The sequence below is a fragment of the Rhinopithecus roxellana genome, chromosome 6 (assembly GCF_007565055.1).
Source record: "Rhinopithecus roxellana isolate Shanxi Qingling chromosome 6, ASM756505v1, whole genome shotgun sequence".
Taxonomy (NCBI): Eukaryota; Metazoa; Chordata; class Mammalia; order Primates; family Cercopithecidae; genus Rhinopithecus; species Rhinopithecus roxellana.
Genome location: NC_044554.1, coordinates 82,775,600 through 82,796,965, shown reverse-complemented (window position 1 = coordinate 82,796,965; position 21,366 = coordinate 82,775,600). Strand labels below are relative to the sequence as shown.

The following is a 21,366-nucleotide window of genomic DNA, read 5'->3' as shown; positions in this document are numbered from 1 at the left end:
TATACTTTCTGTATCATGGGCCATCTTTATTGCAGATTTGGGAGTAGTGCTGTACTGGTTGGAATAAAGGACAAAGTCAATCCATACTTTTCTGGTTAATCATCTCCACAAATGTGTTAAAATACATTGTTTTTTCAGATGACCGTTTTCCTGACTATGGGAAGGTTGAATTAGTCTTCTCTGCCACGCCTGAGAAGATTCAAGGTGGGTAGCTTGGTGGAACACTGGGAGGTCCTTGTTGACACAGATGGAAGGTACATGATGGCTATGCTGGGGCTACAGTACTAGTCTCCTGCCTTTGCACATATTTGGAGACTTCTGTAATTAATTTTATTTAAATATAGGATATTGGATAGTGGAACAAGAAGGCCCACTTGTGTCAGTAAGCCCCAGAAGTGGTGTGACTTGCCCACAGTGAGGGCAAGTCTCTGCCAGGAGAGCCTCGGGCATGACTGGCCATTCTTGCAGGAGTAAGGTGGTATTGCATTGTGGTTTTAATTGGCATTTCCCTGGTGGTTAGTGATGTTTAGCATTTTTTCATATGTTTGTTAGCTATTTGTATATGTTTTGAAAAATGTCTGTTCATATCATTTGCCCACTTTTTGATGGGATTATTTGTTTTTTTTTCTTGAGGATTTGTTCGAGTTCCTTGTAGATATTAGATATTAGTGCTTTGTCGGATGCATAGTTTGCAAATATTCTCTCTCACTCTGTGGGTTCTGTTTACTCTGATGATTATTTCTTTCGTGGTACAGAAGCTTTTTAGTTTAATTAGGTCCCATTTACTTATTTTTGTTCTGTTGCATTTGCTTTTGAGGTCTTAGTCATTAATTATTTGCCTAGGCAAATGTCCAAAAGAGTTTTTCAACTATGTGGTCTTCTAAACTTTTTATGGTTTCAGGTCTTAGATTTAAATCTTGGATCCATCTTGAGTTGATTTTCAAAATATAAGGTGAGAAATGGGGATCCAGTCTTACTCTTCTACATGTGGCTAGCCAGTTTTCCCAGCACCATTTGTTAAATAGGATATTCTTTCCCCAATTTATGTTTTTGTATGCTTTGTTGAAGATCAATCAGTTGTAGTCAGTTGTATTTCTGGATTCTCTCTTCTGTTCCATTGATCTGTGTGTCTACTTTTATACCATGATGTTTTGGTAACTGTAGCCTTATAATATAGTTTGAATTCCAATAATGTGATGCCTTCAGATTTTTTTATGTTTTGTTTTTAGGATTGCTTTGGCCATTTGAGCCGCTTTTTGGTTCCATATGAATTTTAGGATTTTTTTTTCTAATTTTGTGAAAAATGATATTAGTATTTTGATAGGAATTGCAATGAATCTGTAGATTGCTTTGGACAGTATGGTCATTTTCAGTATATTGATTCTTCCAATCCATGAGCATGGGATGTGTTTCCATTTGTTTGTGTCATTTCTGATTTCTTTCAGCAGTATTTTGTAGTTCTCCTTGAATAGATCTTTCACCTTTTGGTTAAGTATATTTCTAGTTTTTTTTTTTTTTTTTTTTTTCAGCTGTTGTAAAAAGAATTGAGTTCTTAATTTCATTGTCAGTTTGGTCATTGTTGGTCTATAGCAGTGCTACTGATATGTGTGCATTGATTTTGAAACCTCATACTTTACTGAATTCGTTTATCAAATCTAGAAGTCTTTTGGAGGAGTCTTTAGTGTTTTCTAGGTATATGATCATATCATTGGCAAATAGCAACAGTTTTAATTCCTCTTTTCCAATTTGGGTGCTCTTTATTTCTTTCTCTTAGCTGATTGCTCTGGCAGTACTGTTGCAGTACTATGTTGAATAGAAGTTGTGAAAATGGGCATCTTTGTCTTGTTCCACTTCTCAAGGGGAGTGCTTTCAGCCTTTCCCCATTCAGCATGACATAAGCTGTGGGTTTGTCATATGTGGCTTTTATTATTTCAAGGTAAGTGCCTTCTACGCCTAGTTTGTTGAGTGTTTTTATCATAAAGTGATGCTAGATTTTATCGAATGCCTTTTTTGTATCTACTGAAATGACATATGGTTTTTGTTTTTAATTCTGTTTATGTGGTGCATCACATTTATTGACTTCTATATGTTCTGAATCATCCCTGCTTTCCTGCGATGAAATCCACTTGATCATGGTGTATTATCTTTTTAATGTGCTGTTAGATTCAGTTAGCTAGTATTTGTTGAAGATTTTTGCATCTATGTTCATCAATCAGGGGTATTGGTCTGTGGTTTTCTTTTTTTTGGAGACGGAGTCTTGCTCTGTCGCCTGGGCTGGAGTGCACTGGCCGGATCTCAGCTCACTGCAAGCTCCGCCTCCCGGGTTTACGCCATTCTCCTGCCTCAGCCTCCTGAGTAGCTGGGACTACAGGCGCCCGCCACCTCGCCCAGCTAGTTTTTTGTATTTTTTTAATAGAGACGGGGTTTCACCGTGTTTGCCGGGATGGTCTTGATCTCCTGACCTCGTGATCCGCCCGTCTCGGCCTCCCAAAGTGCTGGGATTACAGGCTTGAGCCACCGTACCCGGCCCGGTTTTCTTTATTGTTGTTGTTGTATTATTTCCTGGCTTTGGTATCAGGGTGATACTGGCTTCATAGAATGAGTTAGTTAGGGATGATTCCTCTTTCTCAGTCTTTTGAAATTGTTCGGTAGGATTGGCACCAATTCTTCTTTGAATGGATGGCAGAATTCAGCTCTGAATCCATCTGGCCCTGGGCTCTTTTTTATTGGCATTAAAAAACATTATTGATTCATTTTCACTGCTTGTTATTAGTCTGTTCGGGGTTTCTATTTCTTCCTGATTTAATCGAGGAGGGTTGTCTGTGTCTAGGAATTGACCAATTTTCTCTCAGTTTTCTAGTTTATATACATAAAGGTGCTCATAGTAGTCTTGAATGATCTTTCATGCTGGTTGTAATGTTTCCAGTTTCATTTCTAATTGAATTTATTGAATTTTCTCTCTTCTTGGTTAATCTAGCTAATGGTCTATCAATTTTGTTTATCTTTTCAAAAAACCAGCTTTTTGTTTCATTGATCTTTTGTATTTTGTTTCAATTTCGTTTAGTTCTGCACTGATTTTTGTTTTTTTATTTTCTTCTACTAGCTTTGAGTTTAGTTTATTCTTGCTTCTCTAGTTCCTTGAGGCTTGACATTAGGTTGTCAATATGTGATCTTTCAGACTTTTTGATGTAGGCATTTAATACTATAAACTTTCCTCTTAGCACTGGCTTTGCTGTATCCCAGAGGTTTTGGTAACTTGTGTCACTATTATCATTCATGTCAAGGAATTTTTAAATTTCCATCACGATTTCATCATTAACCCCAAAGTAACTAGCATTTTAAAAAAAGAGAATTGGCCGGGCGCGGTGGCTCAAGCCTGTAATCCCAGCACTTTGGGAGGCCGAGACGGGCGGATCACGAGGTCAGGAGATCGAGACCATCCTGGCTAACACGGTGAAACCCCGTCTCTACTAAAAAATACAAAAAACTAGCCGGGCGAGGTGGCGGGCGCCTGTAGTCCCGGCTACTCGGAGGCTGAGGCAGAAGAATGGCATAAACCCGGGAGGCGGAGCTTGCAGTGAGCTGAGAACCGGCCACTGCACTCCAGCCTGGGCGACAGAGCGAGACTCCGTCTCAAAAAAAATAAATAAATAAATAAATAAATAAATAAAGAGATTAGAAGTACAGTAGGCTGCAAATATTATCTGCAAAACAAAATTTTCCCGTAAAACATATATTTCAAAAGAAACCAGTCCCTTTATCATCAAGGTGAATTGTCCAGATCCATCACCAAGATCCACATGCATGGGAGTTTTGTTTCCCTTTTTAATAGTTGTGGAAATATTCATGCTTTATCTGTGTTCATTGTCAACGATTTAGGCAAAAACCTTTAAATACATGGCTTGTGTGTTAAAAATCCCCTTGGTATTCTTAGAAAGACTTGAAGGGAGGAGTGTGGATCTAGGAGCCTGGAGCCTGGTTTCAAATCTGTGGGCTCTGAGGCTCAGAGACAGCTTACCAGGCGTCTGTGTTCTCATCAGTGAGGTGGTCTGAAGACTCCTGTTTTGCAGAAGTGTCCAAGCCTGGTACACGGTGGACAAAAGATCAGTGCTTACTTCCGCCTTCCCCCTAGTGGTTTTAACTATGGTTCTATTTGTGGAAAACCCTCCACATTCTCTGATTACCATCGTGGCTCCTGGCGGGAGGGTGGAGAATGGAGAGGCTTCTCTCTCCTGCTCAAGCCAGGCTGCTCACCTGCCCTTATAGTAGAGTCAGGTGGACGGAGGTGATGGGTTTCACTCGGACTAATGTTGCTGCCTGTGCCCTGTGCAGGGTCCGAACACTTGTACAACGACCACGGCGTGATTGTGGACTACAACACGGCAGACCCACTGATACGCTGGGACTCGTACGAGAACCTCAGTGCAGATGGAGAAGGTGCGTGTGGTCATCTTGTGTGCAGTTATAGAGGAGAGAACACAGGGAAGACAGCCCACTGAAAGATCTGAAGTATTTTGCAGTCTGCTCAGAAGAGGAAAATCTCCCTCTTTTCTCAGAGGTCCAGAATCACACCTTTGTGTGACACAGTTGTGAGTTTTGAGGGTCTTCATGAGAATAAGGCATGGTGAGTTTGGGTCAGGGCTTTTTGTGAAGCTGTAATGGGTGGATGAGCTGTCAGTGAAGTTATATCCAGGAAGCTCCTTGACCTGAACTTGTGTGTATGTATAATGCCAGGGACCGTTCCCCCTTCTTCCTTCCCTTCCTGTTTGCATGTGGGGATGCCAAGCGCTGACCACAGCCAACCTAGCTACTGTTGTACGGCCCTACACGCAACAGACATCTTGTTTTAATTTTTGTTTGCTTGTTAGTCTAGTGTTCCTGATTTATGACTGTATCATTTAAATCTCGTTTTCATGAGACCATCTCATCCAAACATGTCCTCTGTTCACCTGTGGAATATGCACATTGGGTCACAGCTAGGAACATGAAGGAGGAAAGGAAGGAAGAAGCAGCTGTGTGCTGGAGTCTCCGCAAGACATAACTGGAGGCTGATTTCAAAGGAGGGGAATTGAGGCTTTTCCTGGCTCGTCATGCTGATCTCTTGTCTCTTTCAACTACTGACTGAGAGTCAGACTTGGTTTGGGAAAGAAATTAAAACACTTTTTGTCAGATTAGTTACATCCAGATGTGAAATAGCTAAAAGCAAGTGTTGTGGAAAGAACCGCAGTAGCGCCCCATCTTTGTGGATCACGGAGCTTCCCATGACTCCAGGAAGGTGGTATCTGTGGTCAGTGAGAAAGGACACCAATTATGTGTCCCAGGGCAGCACACGGCTCCTCTCTGTTCTTCTGGGGAGAAGCTTGCTCCTTCATAGGCCTTGTGGGATGGAATTTCAACTCAAGGAATTGTTGCAACCCAAATACACCTGTACCAGAAGTGGAGACCCACAGATGGAATATTGATAGTAAGGGCATTAAAACACAGATGAAATCTGGGGCTAGTGGGCAAGGTGTTGTGGGCAGGGAGAGCCTGGCTCTGGCCTCTAAAGTAAACAGAGTGTTCTTTGCTTGTGTGAATTACTCAGCACGTCAGTCCTTCCAGATAACCAGCACATTAAAAGAAATGTAGCTGGGCCGGGCGCGGTGGCTCAAGCCTGTAATCCCAGCACTTTGGGAGGCCGAGACGGGTGGATCACGAGGTCAGGAGATCGAGACCATCCTGGCTAACATGGTGAAACCCCGTCCCTACTAAAAAAAAAAAAAAAGAAATGTACCTGAAAACTCTTGGAAAACGATACATTGTCTCTCAAAAGATCACAGTGCACACTGGAATCTTAAAGCCGTGAGATTTATCAAACAACAGTTATCAAACTTTTGATCACAGAGCTCTTTTTCCAGTTACGTCTCTTCGCTTCTGCACAGCTGTATTCTATCCATCACACGGTGATGTTTTCCACTGGAGGAGAGAAGGGTAAAGCGGTGGTTGGTGAAGTGTGTAAATAATCAGTGCAAGGCGAGATGGGGAAAGGGGCTAATTTGGAGAGCTGGGTGAGGACTCTGAGGACAGCTGACTCAGCATCCTAAATTCCAGGCTGAGGCCAGTGGATTTGACTAGAGAGGTCCCTTGCTGCACGGGAGCCAGCGAGCAGGGCTCTGTTGTGAGGCGATGAATCAGTGGCTGTGCCGAGTCTCCTGGAGACCAGGAAGCAAGTTGTGAAAAGGACATTCTCGTGATGCTGGGAGGTTCCTTGCTTGCCGAGGGAGGGGTGAGCCTGGAGGGTTATTGACCATGAGGGAGGCAGGGGTTCTAAAACACTGGTGGGTGGTCTCTGTGCCGATGCCACAAGAGGGGAGCAGTGAAGTCTGGTGGACAGTGTGGAGGAGCCCCAGCTCCTGTGAGGAGCGTGCTCAGGAGGGCAGCTCTGTGCTCAGCCCCTCCATGGGTGCCCCGCTCTTGTCCCCAAACTGGCTCCCAGCTGAGCCTGTGACCTGCCTGCGGGGCAGGCTTTATCCTTCCCATGTCACAACCAGGGAACTGAAAGCTGGGTGCCTGCGGCCACGTCACTCACAGGTGATGAAGGACCCACGTTGATTTTATGTAGAAAACACATAGACAGAAGATCAGTTGAGTATTCACCACCCTTTAGGGGTTACATGAAACTTTACAGAGAATCTGTGGAAGTATGTATGTGAGCGTGTGTGTATAGATCCATACGTTACGTTGTGGAGGACTAGACTTGCTGTTATCACTGGGTGAAATAGACAGAATTCAGTCTTAAACACTCTCAACCACCACAGTGTCCCCTGAAGATGCAGAGGGAGATACTTCTTTACTTCAAGGCCCTCTCAGCCTATTCACGCTGCCTTAACAGATGACTGTAACCTGGGTGTCTTAAACAACAAACATGTATTTCTCCTACTTTGAGAAGCTGGGAAGTCCAAGATCAGGCAGCCAGCCTGGCGGATTCTGGTGAGGGCTTTCATCTGGTTGCCGACTCCTGCCTTCTTGTGTCTCCACGTGGTGGTGAGGAGAAGGAGCTCCTTGGGGCCTCCTTTCTGAGAGCATCAATCCCACTTATGGGGGCTCCATCCTTATGCTCTGAGCACTGTCCACAGGTCCTGCCTCCTAATACCATCACACTGGGGATTAAGTTTTGTCGTATGAATCTTAGAGGACACAAATATTCAGTCCGTAGCAGATACTCAATGCGTGTTTCTTGAATGAATGATTAGAGAAGCATTTTGAACTTCAAATATCTAAGGCCCTGACATGACAAATCACAAATCCCATTGGTGTATTTTTCATTCAACATCTTCTGAGCCAGTGGTATGAGCAGGTGGGAGATTGCTGTGGACTGTGTGGTTGGAGGTGCTGGAGCCATGCAGGTGATGGTCTGGGCATCCACTCGGGACTCTGTCGCCAAGAGTTGGGTCTAGGGGCAAGTAGAGAAGGTCTGGCATTGCCATGCAAAGGATGGAGCCAATTGGGAGTGGGTGCACAGGAATCCTGGAAAGAAACTGAGAAGAAACAGGGCAGAGTGGGGAGGACACCTGGGAGACAGTGGTTCCCAGACAGGTGGGCAAGGAGTCAGATAGGGCACCAAGGCAGCCAGGTGCACTTTGCAGCCAGATTCACGGCTTTCCTGTGCAGTAAGTGGAGTGGGTCAGAAAGTTCATGCTTGTACACTTTAAATCTTTGCTTTTCCACAGACTGACCTTGCTCCAAGGAAACAGGGCACTTAAGGGGCTGTTGAAGAATGAAGCATGTTGTATGAAAATCATCCTACCTGGTTGTCTCACAGGTTTTCCTGGGCCAGGGCTAGCCCTGCTCACTTGTTCTGTCACTGCTGCTACTTCTGTTGCACATATTTCAGGGTCCCCGGTGCTTGTCCCCTGAGTATCTAAAAGGTGGGCACTGCTCTGAACCCTTGGAATTGTGTCAGTTTTTTTTTCACTGATAAATGATCTTTAAATCAACTTCAGGAAATTTGGGGGGAATGAAGGAATTTTTTGGGAGGCCATGGAAGAGTTTACAGAGTCAAAAGCAGAGCCATCCAGCTGGTGGAGGTTTTGGAAGGGACAGTGCAACTGAAAGCTGTTCTGTGGTCTGGGCGGCCACCCCCAGGGACCCTTTGCAGGGACCAGCACTAGGATAACAGGCTCCAGCACTCAGCCCCGCATCGCTCTGCTTATGTTCATATTCCTGGAAAACAGACACTGCATGGCATTACTTGGGTCATGGGCTGAGCTAGGGCTGGGTGGGCAGAGCATCACACCCAGGCTGCACACATGGAGGGAAGAAGGCCAGTTTCCCAGGGGAAAATGCAAGCGTCATCCCCGAGGAAGAGGAGATGGGTACGGAGCCCGGACAGTGACAGATGCCCACTTCAGGGACACAGACGCTTCTGTTGGCTCCCTAAGGGGTCAGCAGCTGAGAGCTTGGAGTCAGTGCTCATTGTCATGAGACAGTGGCTATGTCTGCCCAGCAGACACCAAAAGGATCAGTTACAAAAGAGGAGTGGAAGGGGCTCCTCTGGGGATCATGTTCTCTGAGGGCTTCCAGGCTTTATAAAACAGCAGAGATCCCCTTTATGGGCAGAGTCATGCTCAGACTCCTCATGGGTATAGTGGATGAGAGTGCAGCCTCCTCCCAGCGCCTAGTTTATCCCTTGCAGCCTCAATGATATCTGAAGCCCATGAACACCCCCAGGGAGGTGGAGGGACAGGGGAGTACTAAGCGTGAGCTCAGGACTGTTATCCGGATGCTTAGCCCAGAACCCACCACACGGAATCTGAGTCCTCTCCCAAAACTGGATCTCAGCAACCTTCCCTTGAACCACTGCCTGAGCATTCCTGAGAATTCCAGCTCCTGAGTTACAGACAAGCACAGAGCCTTTCCTCAGATCTGCATCCTGTCCTCCTGAATCCCCTCAATCCCCACGTGCTGGGTGGCGTGTCTGGGGTACCTGATTCAATGGAGTGAGTTTAATGCTTCTCTTTCTTTATTATACGTACTTTTAAGCTTGTACCAATATTTTTTTGAAGATGTAAATTATCAAAAAGAAAGAAGGAATAATTACCCCCATCTTACCATCTAGAGATGAAGCACTCATCACTGGTGTATTTTCGGCATGATTTCTAAGTACCGTGTCATTTCTCATAATAAGATCAGCCTGTGCATTGTTCTATAGCCTGAGTTTTTCACTTAACCCACCTCCTTGAGCATCTGTGCACATCTTTATACTTTTCTTCCCATGTCCTTCTCACCGAGCACGCTGGATTCCCTTAGAGGGGCTTCCAAAGTGCATTTTATCTTATTGCTGCACTCCTGCAGGGTTTCCAAGTTCTCCCTACGAGACACGAGGCTGCCACCACCACCTCTGCCACCAAAGCTCTGCAGAATCCCCAGGCTTGGGTCCTTTTGAGAAGGTGTTCCCCAGAAAGAGTAGTCACCTTTGGATAGAAAACTCATCCTTGCTGAATTTCCCTCTTCTTTTCCACTCTGCAGCCCTCCTCAGCCCCTCTTTGGCGTGGAGGCCGGTCTGCTGCGTTGGTGAGCTCTTACTCCAGGCAGGCGTTGCTCTTCCCTGCGGTCAGCAGTGCCTGGCTCAGGTCTCTGGACTGGACACGGCCTGGCAGGTGGAAGGCGGAGTCCCAGCCGCATTCCCACCAGGGCTTTAGTCTTCCAAGCTGTCCAATGCTTTGAGGAGTTAAGGTTTGGCAGCCTCTGAAACATTCTCTTTTAGCTGGGAAAATGATGTATTGCGGCGCTCTCTTTTCCACCCCCGCCTCTGCCTTTTCTTTCCCCGCCCTTGCCTGGTTAAAAAACCCCAAAAATGTTGACTTAAGCCACATTTATCTCTAGAAGTGGTTGCTGTCCTGGAATGGAGCCCTCCGCAGCTGCCTTCAGTCTGGGCCTGCGTTAGGGGAGTGCCTGCTTTGATGTGTGAGCGCACATTCTGCTTCTATGCTCAGAAAGGAGCTGGCCTTGAGTCCTTTCCAATGTGGGCAAATGATTACAAATGCCCTGTCTTCAGCACAGAGAGGAGCACGTGGTCCTGGTCTCCCCATGGGTCTGTGGTCCTGGCAGGTGGTGGCCGCGGGGGACGGTGGTCGTGTCAGCGTTCCCTGGGGTGGTTGCTGTCCCTGAGGAGGGGGAAGAGTGTCTCGCAGTACACAGTGTGGCAGCCTGCCGGAAGCCTCACTATGGTATCTTAATCCTCGAGAGAGCCTGTGGGCCCATTTTAGAGATAAGGAGAGCAGATCCAAAGACAAATCAAAAGCTAGGAACCGGCCAGGGACCCTGGTAGCCTTCTGGCATTGTACACTGTCAGCGATGGCAGCTGTGGCTCCGAGTGTGTCCTGTGCTCGAGACCGTGCAGGACAAGGCTCATACCCTTGACTTTCCTCTTTGAGACTCAGTGAGACTGGGCTGAGTCTCACTAGGTGCCCCACCTCCTCGTCACACAAGAGGGCTGTGGGTGGGGGGATTTCTTACCCTAGTAGGATGCACCTGCCCTTTCAGGATCAGACTTGCTCTGATGGTCTAAGGGAATGCCCACAGCAGCATATGTGTCCCTGGATTTGTAATGTCACCACCAAGAACACAGTGTGTAGACAGATCCCATCACTCCCTCCTCTCCATGGCTCAGAGAGATGAAAAATGCCCGCACTTCGTTTTTCTCCCCACCATTGGGCCTCAGCCCCTCCAGACAGGATTCTCCCCACAGCACTCTTCAGGGAGGCTCCGCAAAGCCCTGGACCCCCATGTTGCTGAGCCCCATGGAGAGCATCTCATTTTCCTCACTGGATGTCTCTGGAGCATCCGTGTCAGTGGCCACACTCCCCATCAGGATACTTGTTCTCATAAACCACATTCTCTTTCACTTTCCCAGTCTGTAAAGTGGCCTGTTTTAATTGGATGACTCTAAAGATACCTCCCTCCAACTCTGAGGTTTTTGTTATCCTACACACCATTTGTCATATTCATGCATCTCATATTTTCTTGGGAATTGCCATAGTTCTGATGCTGGGGTGGGTGCAGGAAGAAACAGAGCAGACTCTTTAATTGGGAAGACACAGATATACATCAGTGGTTGCCACAGGGTGCACCGTGTACCATAATTGGAGTATACCAGGAATTAGGAAAGAATTGAAGAGAAACAATCACTTTGCCTGTGCAATCCAGGGAGATTTCATGAAGAGGACAGCCCTTGCAGGTAGGAAATGCAGACAGGGTATGCCTAGCCCTGGGCATGGGGCATAGGTGAGCAGGACATATTCACGAGGTGGAAGTGTGTTCTGCCTGGCTGGTGTGCAGGAGGAAGTAACAGGTGCTATGTGTGATGGATCGTGAGATCGGGGAACCTCGGCTTCCTTTCCCGAGCCTGGTCCTTTGCTGGGTGACAGTGAGGATCCCAGGAGCCACATGACTGGAGGATACAGAAAGATAACAAAGGGACTGGAGGACGCCCTGGGGGAGGCAGAGTCTGGAGAGGAAGGAGAGTAGAGAATGGGCTTCTGGACTCCCCAGCTAAGAACTGTCGGAGGCCTGGACTTGGGTGTGGCTCTGGTGAAGGAGAATAGGGGCTTTCAGGTATTTAGGAGACAGATGAGCAAGACTCTACAACAGATTTAGAGGAAGGGTTGAGCAGCAGGGAAGCTTCAAGAATGGCTGAGGGTTGGACATGAAGGCCGGCTCTGTCACTCTTGTCCTTGATTTCTTGCCTTGACTTACGACTTTTTGAGTGCAGTTCAAACGCTGCTGAGTTTTCATCTGTGTCTTCCAAGAGTGTGCAGGATGAGGGCCATGGCATTGCCAGGCCTGGGCTTTGCAACTTTAAGTGGATACCTTGATGAACATTTCCAGAGTCCAGGCTTTGGGGCTCCCATGGGGCTGCTAGAGCGAGCAGACTGAGGAGATTCACATTTGTCTGCAACCTTTGCAATAAGACACAGTTCTGAAGTGGCCATACCATGTTCTCAGAAAGCTGTTCCTATTTCCAGGAACGGGCTACCATGAGGACGTGTTGGCTCAGGAAGTGCTGGCCGCAGTGTGCAGAGCTGGCCGGGAAGTGCCAGATCAGGCTGAGACCATTCAAGTGTTGCCACTTTGAAAATGGATTTGAAAACTTTCCTCCCCAGACACTGTTGGGTTTTAAGATTTGGAAAAGTGAAGGAAGCTTTGACAACTTAGTGGAGGAGGGGGCCGATGGCACCTGATAGATCCTTCAGTCCTGGCTCTGCTCTTTGCTGAGTGCTTAGGTACACACAGTGCCTTGTGTCTGCAGCCTGGGTTCTTCTTGGCCAGATGGGGTGCTGTCCCCCAACATCCAGAGCTGCTCCAGGGCGCTTTGCATGGTGTTCAGCCACCCTGTGAGACTTGACTCTCCACCAGGCAGAAGAATATTTCTTTAGGTCTTGCCCCCAAACTAGGCTTTTCTAAGCATTGCTTGCTTAGATAGCTCCAGTGAAAAGCAGCTGTCATCAGGCAACTGAAGTTGTTTGAGACAGAAACGGGCCAGATGGGCGTGTAGTCCTGTTCTGAGCCTGAGATTTCCTCCCTCTGCATCCCTTGATTATGAATTGAGGCTGCAAGCCTCCAACCCACAAACACCAAAGGACCTCCTTGCAGGTGTGATCACGGACCAAACAGCAAGTCCTCCTGAATGTTACCTGAGAGAGTGGCCTGGGGGCGCCAGCTTCCTCCTGTCTGAAGTGTGAGAAGCCTACCCTCTGTTACAACCAGGATCAAGTTGTGTGGGGGTTACTTTCAAAAAATTGATACACTCCATCAGAAGAGTGAGGGTTGCATTGGGGGCAGTGAAAAGAGTTGTTCCAGGCCCTGAGCCACCATCTCATTAAGTGCTCATTACTTTTTGAATCTGACAGGAATCAGAGGAATTGGCTCAAGTTATATGTTGTCCTGTCAAGTTTGCAGAAATCAGCCCACAAGAGTGGCATTAAGAGTTAAGTAGTGTCACCCCCTGGGACGGTGAAAGAGGTGCTGAGAGTTGGCTGGATTCGTCCTGGGTCCTCAGGGTCCCTCCAACCCCCAGTTGGCACACAAACCTTGGGCCTCCTCTGCTTCCTGGGAGGAAGGATACAATACACCCAATATCCCAATGGATGAGGTGTCCTGTGCATGCAGACAGGGGTCTAGAAGGTGGACAGCTTGTTTGTATTACTGCAGTTACTGTGTCGTCATCGTCTTCTTTCTTCTTTCTTCTTCTTTCTTCTTCCTTCTTCTTCCTTCTTCTTCCTTCTTCTTCTTCCTCCTCCTCCTCCTCTTCTTCTTCTTCTTCTTCTTCTTCTTCTTCTTCTTCTTCTTCTTCTTCTTCTTCTTCTTCTTCTTCTTCTTCTTCTTCTTCTTCTCTTCTCCTCCTCCTCCTCCTCCTCCTCCTCCTCCTCCTCCTCCTCCTCCTCCTCCTCCTCTTCTTCTTCCTTCTTCCTTCTTCCTTCTTCTTCTCTTCTTCTCTTCTTCTTTTTTCTTTCTTTGAGAGGGAGTCTCACTCTGTCACCCAGGCTGGAGTGCAGCGGCTCAATCTTGGCTCACTGCAACCTCCACCTCCCAGGTTCAAGCAGTTCTCCCTGCCTCAGCCTCCCGAGTAGCTGGGACTACAGGTGCCTGCACCATGCCCAGCTACTTTTTCTATTTTTAGTAGAGATGGAGTTTTCACTATGTTGGCCAGGCTGCTCTCGATCTCCTGACCTGAGGTGATCTGCCCACCTGGGTCTCCCAAAGTGTTGGGATTACAGGTGTGAGCCACCGCGCCCGGCCTACTGTGTCTTCTTAGAGTCCAGTGGAGCTGTGCTTCTTAATCTCTTTTCACTTTCCTCTGCTATTTGTGGTCAGTATCTCCAACGCTCTTTGGTGACCCTGCCCACTTAACCAACATGCATGCAATGATTCATGCCCCTGCCCTGCATTCCTTCCCCAAAGCTGCAGATCTTTGGACTCTCATTCCCACCTATGGGGACTACAACCTTGACTGTTCTTCTGCTGGTGGATTCCCTGAGACGTGAATCTGGAAGAGGGCTCCATCCCTACGGTCTCCCTGGGATCCTGAGCCACCAAGCTTCCCACACCCAGCGTGAGCAGCAGTATGTGTGTAAACTCTGGTGTAGTGAGGGTTTGGTCCTTATTCTTCTTACAAGGCCCTTACTCCCATCCTTTCCAAGTCACATCTCAGTCAAGCCCCTCTTCCCAGATATGCTCTTCTGCCCGTCTCCTGGTGTGAGTAGGGGGCCTGAATGGCACTCGATCAAACCTGCTGAGTTTTCATCTGTGTCTTCCTTGGGCAGAACCTTTCTCTCCATTGCCTGAAAGAGGCAGGGCTGCAACTTCATTTTGCCTCTGTGTAAGAGCCTGCAATTGCACTTGTGCCAAGTCAGGGAAAGAGAGCACCTGCTGACTTTAAGTATTTGATAAACAGAACCAAAATGTGAGAGAGAACGAGGCTGGGACTGAAGAAAAACAGAGTCTCTTCCTCACATGCACACCCTTCTGTGTGCCTGGCCCACAGGATCATCCTCATCATCTTCCTCAGCCCTTGGCTGGAAGAATAGGACTTGTGTGTGCTCTGGCTTGTCTCTTTCAGGCTTAAAGGAATGTCTGGGGAGGCCTTTTAGATTACGCATGCAAGACTGTCTCATCTACTCCTTTCTTTGGAAAGTGCTGCAAGACAGCTGCCAGGGCTTCCTAGGGGAGGGAAAGGTTACAGATGACTTAGGGGAAAAGGGAGGTGTTCATACAAAAGGGGCAACTGGGACAATCTCTTTGACTTGGATCCTTTGTCCTTATGGGGACAGGGACCCTTACACGGAGGTGCACCCTCATGGCCTGCGTCTCTTCGCAGATGGCCCCATTCGGCCATCTGGGCTAGGAGACCACCATCCACATGCATGCTCCCTTTAAGCAAATGATTCTCCTGCCTTTTACCACGATGTTCTTGGTGCTAGCATTGACCTTAGGAGTAACACACTCTTGGGGTCAACAGCTTTCAAACTCCATGCCTGTGGCTCCAGGATTCCAAGTTGGTTCTTAAGGAGCAGCCCCAGCCTCTCTCCATCCACTTCTGCCAGAACCCTCCACAGCCCCAGTCCCACCTTGATCTTTTTCTGTTTTTCATGTTTGGTTTCTGCATAAAGATTTGTTTGAAGATCAACTTCTGCTATTGAAAGTTCGGCACCCTGACCCTATACGGTTAATTCTGGGACTTTAGATAGATAAATTGTGTTTAAATGTTGACAAACAAGATACTTGATGTTAAACACGCATTCAGTTGCTTGTAAATTGTCTCTTATTCTCTCTGTAGGTCCAAGGACAGAAGGGATACCATTGTTGTATTCCATTACTGTTATCGAAGATGCCGTGGGGGGCAGGGCATGTGAGGTAGAAGGCATAGGTGTCAGAGACTAGTGGGTGTGTTCCTCACCTAAATTTTTTAACATAGCACAGATTGCAGAGGATATTTTATGTAAAAGATCCACCTATTTCTTGAAAAACAGGGTTGATATAATGCCAGCTTGTGCTTTTATGTAAGAAAAGCAAGCTTTAAGGGATCTTCAGACTTGCTCAGTTTATCTTGCTGATAGGAGCAATCTGACCTACTTTGTGGATGAAAGCTGGTTTCCACAGCACTCCTTTCCCCCTGTGGACACTGTGCTGGACGGGGATGCACGCCAGGCTGAGCAAAGCTGAGACCGCCTGGCTTGTTGCCTCAGCACAGCCATATACCTAGAGCCTTGCTCTCCACTGGGGAGACCTGGCATGGAGGTCCATGGACCAGGGTAGGAGACGGTGACCACTTTGCTGTGTTTGCCAGGGGTGTGATAAGAGCATATCACAGAGAGGGGGCCAAAGTCAAGGCCTGTCGAGGGTGGACACCCAGTGACAGTTGCTCTGGCTGGAATTGGGAACCCAGATTTAGATCCCTAGGACCCAAGAGACTGACACGAAGTGCAGGGAAAGTCATTGACCCCAGGAGCTGAGAAAACAGGTTTCTGTGGGCAGGAGGAGGGAGTCCCCAGCAAATGTCCTGTGTGTGTTCTGCCTGCACCTGCCTGTTGTGGATGTGGGGGGACCCCCTCCAGTTGATAGGGCCCAGGCGGAGTGTACAACTGTCCCAAGAAGTTTTTTTCCACATACGAAGAGCCAGAGATGTGTTTAGTGTTTCTTTACAAGTGCATAGTGATGATTTCTTAACAAGGAAAATATACACTTAGACATTGTGGTCTTTCAGACTTCACCATGGAAAGTTGAATTAATTTAGGATTCATGGTGGTGACAGTCTATGGAAAATTATACTATGAAAATTCAATAGTATTTATTTTTGTCAGTGTGAATGTGAGCTAATTTGTGATCTGGGGTATATTCTTACTGAAATTAGGCCAAATGGTTAGAGCAATAGCAAGATTTGGTGTTGATTGATTGTGGGAATTATGCCAAGATCTCAGCAGCCATCCTTTGGTGGCAGCTGTAGCAGTACATTGGCCCTGAACTCGTAGCAGTGAGTCCGGGATGCTGCTGGGCCCCTGACTAGGATGAGGCAGAAGGAAAAGCAGCAGGGGAGCCACCGAGTGATGGGCACTCTGGGTGCTTTCCCGAGGGTGGGCAGAGGCTGCAAGGAAACCATCTTTCTCGTAGTATTGGGGCATTCTTTATTCCTGTACACGTAAGATATTGCTCTCTTGTTAATCATAAGTCCGAGGATTCCGGTAGGTCACCTGGGGAGTGAAGGCAGAGTGGTCAACTTCTGGGAAAGCTCATCAAAGAGAACCAGAGGCTGTGTGTGCTTGCCAGGCAGGCTCTGTAGGACCCAGGATGCAGTCTCCATCCCCTCCCTGCCTCACTGAGCACGGGCAGTGCTGGATGCTGCAGATACAGAGCTGAATTGGACAGCACAGCTCCGTGCAGAGGCCGGGACAGGGCTGGAATGGCTAATGGTTGTCATCAGAGCTCACCCTTGCTGAGTGCTGCTCACGAGCCACACAACCTTCCGAGCATGCAGCTTGCATTGACGTATTTAATCCTTACCACACTCGGAGGGGTCAGAGGGCTAGTTGGTGAAGCCAGGAGTGGGGACTTGGTCGCTGGCTGTGAATCTCCTTCTGCCGATGTGCTGAGCTTAGTGTAGGCAGGGACTGGATTCACAGAGGTAGGAGGCTGAGAGCACCATGAGTGTGTCCAAGGCAGGGTGCCCGGTGCAGGAGCCAGGATGCAGAGAAGGGTATAGAGCCAACTGGGAGTGAGTTCACTGGCTGTGGCATCACTTGACCTGTGCAAGCCAGGCGAGGTTGTCTGCTGGGAGTGGACAACAGTCTGGGGAGTGGAGGTGTTGAAAGCTGGGACAGCTTGGAGGAGCTTCCCCTGGAAACAGGTGGTTGCTGGGGTGGGCGGTGCTCAGTAATGTGTGGACGCCACACTGGTAGAGCTTCTTTGATTTCAGAGGCATGCACATCAGCAAGGGCATGAACATGGGCCACAGGTGAGGGAGACAGCATTCCTTATGGGTCTACATGGGCTAGGAGAGGAAGTACCGTGGATCTGTGTTGTCCTTGATGTCTTAAATTTGGTGCTGGAGTTAAACATACATTGGCTCTCGACTGCACTGTGCTGAGGGAAGGACTGGATACATGCAGAGAAGAGCAGGAGCCAGGGAGCTGTAGAGGCTGCTAGAGAAAGGAGAGGCCTGGCTGCTACTCCTGAAAAGTTTAAGGCTTTTGAAGTTTGGAGGAAGTTGAGGGTATGTCATGAGAAATTCTAAAGTGAAACCAAAGAAAGTTCTCTAAAGTCCAAAGAGTCAAGGCCCCAATAAAGTGTTGATGGTTTCCCAGAGAAACCACAGAAATGCCTGTGATGAGAGTGCTTGAGCCTAGACCCAGGGAGGCATGGACATGTGGGGGATGGGCTGGGAAGTGAGGGGCAGTGGCAGCCCACAGGGCTGGAGAACGCTGTAGCCAGGGGTACCAGTTTCCAGAGAGAAATGAGTTTTGGGTGAAAGTGTTCTGAAGTGGAGTGCAGGAGGCACAGGCTGCCCCTTCCTGGCCTCTGGGCACACAGCTGCCCCTCCAGAGAGCCCCTGGGACGGGCGTGTCTGCCCAGGTGGATGGGGAGGGGACTGACATTGGAGAAGGGATCACACAGACTCAGTGTAGTGGACAGGTAGGGATGTCAGCTCAGGAGGACGTGTCCTTGGAAAGAAAGTTCAGAAAGGAGCAAACGGTGGAGACAGTGGGGAGAAAGGGCGGTCAGGGGCTGGAGGGACCTCCATTTGTTGAAAGTTGGTCGTGTCATGTTTTCAAATCAGAACTTTCTACCAGGAGCTATGTGAATTTAGATGTCACTTTCATGTGTCTCTCCTCATGAGGAGGAACTTCACGGGAGGCCCTGCACATCAGCTTCTGACCTGCAGTCCAGGTAATGGCCTCCTCAGAATTCACACCCTGATCTGTCTAGGTGGGTGGCTTTCTTTTGGCCTGGAACTCTGCACTAAAGAATGGTCTGATCACAGCGTTGGTTTCATTCTGGTGACCAGCGCACAGAAGAGTGTCTTCTCTCTCCTTGAATGTTGAATGCCCCAGACTCTGTTGCAGAAATCCCCTGTCTACCTGAGGTCAGAGCCTGCCTCTGTCCCCAGACGCTTTGCATTAAACCTGAGTGCACATGGGAGCCTCGGGCTGGTTGCTCTTGCGTTCTAAATATGCCCTTGTTACCATGTGGTTTCTAGCCTGAGAATATTCTTATTTTTTATGTATTGAGATTAGATTCACAGCACATAAATTTACCATTCTAATCATTTTAAAGTATACGAGGCATTGGTTTTTAGTACGTTCACAAGGTTGTGGAACTGTTGCCATTATCTAATTCCAGAACATCTTCATCACCCCAAAAGAAGCCCTGTACTCAATTAGCAGTCACTCCCAGTTCCTCCTTTCCTCAGCCCCTGGCAACCGTGAAGCTACTTTCCTTCTCTCTGTGTTTCCCTATTCCGGACGTCTCACTCCATGGAGTTGTGCAATGAGTAGTCTTCTGTGATTCACTTCTTTCACTCAGCCTAAGTGTTCCAGCTTCATTCTTGTTGCACTCCATCCTTTCATGGCTGTGGTGTGCCACTGTGTGGGCACATCACACTCTGCCTATTCATTTGTCGGCTGGTGTGCATTTGGGCTCTTAACACTTTTTGTCTAGTGTGAATAATGCTGCCTGTGAACATTCTTGTCTGTGTTTTGGGCTTAGGATATTCTTATACCTCTGATCTTCCCCACTACTTTTTGAAATTTCCACGTCTTTTCTCATCCTTCTAATTGGTTTCCCATTCTGGAATTTTCTTCTGCCTTTAGGGAGTCCCAAATAGGAGTGGCACTAAACATACTGCCAACCTCCTGTCCCACTTGCTCTTTTCAGAGGTATTTGGGAAACTCAACAAGTCTTTTCTTCATTAGCTACACAGTGGTCCCTTGAACAATAATTGAACTGTGCAAGTCTGCTTATATGCAGATTTTTTTCAGCCGACACACAGATTGAAAATACAATCTATTTAGGATGAGAAGCCTGTGTATATGGAAAGCCCACTTTTCCTATACTCAGGTTCCTCGAGGCTGACTGCAGGATTTGAGTATGCACAGATTTGGTGTACTCACGGGGGGTGGTGGGGGACTGGGAGTTGCTGGTGTCTTGGAACCAATCCACCGCATATACTAAGGGTGGACTGGCCAGCCTGCTGCACAAAATTACAACCCTTCAGGGTGTAAAGGCTTGGGGCCTTTCAAAACACTCTGAGCCACAGAACTGCCTCTGGCCAAACATCAGCAGAGCTTCAAAAGACCTCGTTGTTTCAAGAGAAGTTAATACTAACAGCCTGAACAGGCTCCATGTAATCAAGACCCATTAGCATGGAACGTGTAGAAAATGAGAGTGTTCTGAGCCTGCCTGCTCAGTGGCCGCCAGCTACATAAACAAGATCTGAAGACCAGTGGGTGCCCGTTGCCATATATTCACAAAGGCTTATGGCAGCCCGTTTACAAAGCTGTCATCCACATGAAGAAAATTCGCCCTCAGCCACTGAAAAACAAAACAACAAAAAACCCAACCCCACCCAAATCAAGCCCAACCCAGAACAACATGAAAGGAAACACTCCTTTTGAACATATAACTAATCCTGCTGCCTCTTTCTATTAGAAATGGATAAAGGTACCTTGGCTGTTGCTTTTCTTGAACCGTTTTGTGATGCAATGGTCTGATTTTAAAATGTGCTTCCTGTAGGAGGCTGGGACCCCCTGGCCGTATCTAGACATACAGTTAGCTGCAGTTTGGAGACACGGACATTCATTGCATTATATTCACTGCTCCTAATCTCTTTTCTTTTGATGTGTATTCTTTAAAGCAAACTATTTTGTGATAAGTTAGTCACTGCCTTTATTGCAGCGATCATGTCATTTGCAGAATTGTAACAATAATTTCGGTACTCTCGATAGGAGGGTGGGTTAGCCAATACTCTTTAAAGAATACCAAATTTAATAGAACTTCTTGCACGATAAGTGCATTATGTCTCATCCTAAGAGAGATTTTTTCTTTCAAGGGTGTGCTGAGTTTTGTCTTAACCTCCTGTAAGTGACATATGCCAATGTGGCCATCTCGGGTGATTTATTGAAGACTTGTTACCCTCTGCCTGTGCTTTCAGCCCAGGTATGTCCTGTCTCCCCTGGATGGCTGACTGGTGATTTTTAAAAGGCTTTCCATTGTGCTTTGGGAACCTGAAGGCATCAGAATGGGCTTTTGCTTGTTTGCTGTGTTATATTCTGTTCATTTAAAGAGTAAAAAAAGTGTGTGGTTGGTATTGTGGCCCATGTTGAGCCAAAGCAAAGAGTAAGCCACTGGCTGAAGCCCACCTACGTTGAATGTAATGAGGCCTGAGATGAAAAGGATCTGCTACACTGAACACAGAACATAGAGCTCTGGGCTAACCACACAAAATATGCTGTGTGCAATGAACACTCTCGCTGTACTCTTAGCCACATCCCGCACAAAAGACAGAGAGACAACTCCCAGGAGATGGAGCATGTGTGGAAAGATTTTCCGCCTGGTTACTCTGAAGAAAGCAAAAGGAGGCTGAAACTGTGCTTTGTAAGCTGCGTGGGTTGGTGCTGGCTCCTGGACGTCAGTTCAGAATGCTCAGGAGTGAACGCAGAAGCCTGGTGAGGGACTCCAGGAGGAGCTCCTGTCTCCACCTCCTCAGCCTCTGGAGTTCAAATTTCACTCAACCTGAGTGCACCAAACCCCACCCTCGTGTTTACATTGCTCTGGCCTTTTTGGCGGAATCAAAGTCCCTGCATAGCCAAGGAGATCTTTTACCTTCTACACTAG

General features: G+C 47.5%; 1 protein-coding gene across 14 annotated transcripts in view; it reads left to right on the top strand.

Moving 5' to 3' along the window:
* TNS3 (tensin 3) overlaps positions 1 to 21,366 on the top strand; it is a 310,203-nt gene that overhangs the window by 185,875 nt on the left and 102,962 nt on the right. For all 14 annotated transcript variants that reach the window (XM_030932723.1, XM_030932719.1, XM_010374408.2 and 11 more), the window contains 2 exons: positions 139 to 204; positions 4,333 to 4,437. In XM_030932723.1, the coding sequence (XP_030788583.1) occupies positions 139 to 204; positions 4,333 to 4,437 (171 nt within the window). The remainder of the gene's footprint in view (positions 1 to 138; positions 205 to 4,332; positions 4,438 to 21,366) is intronic.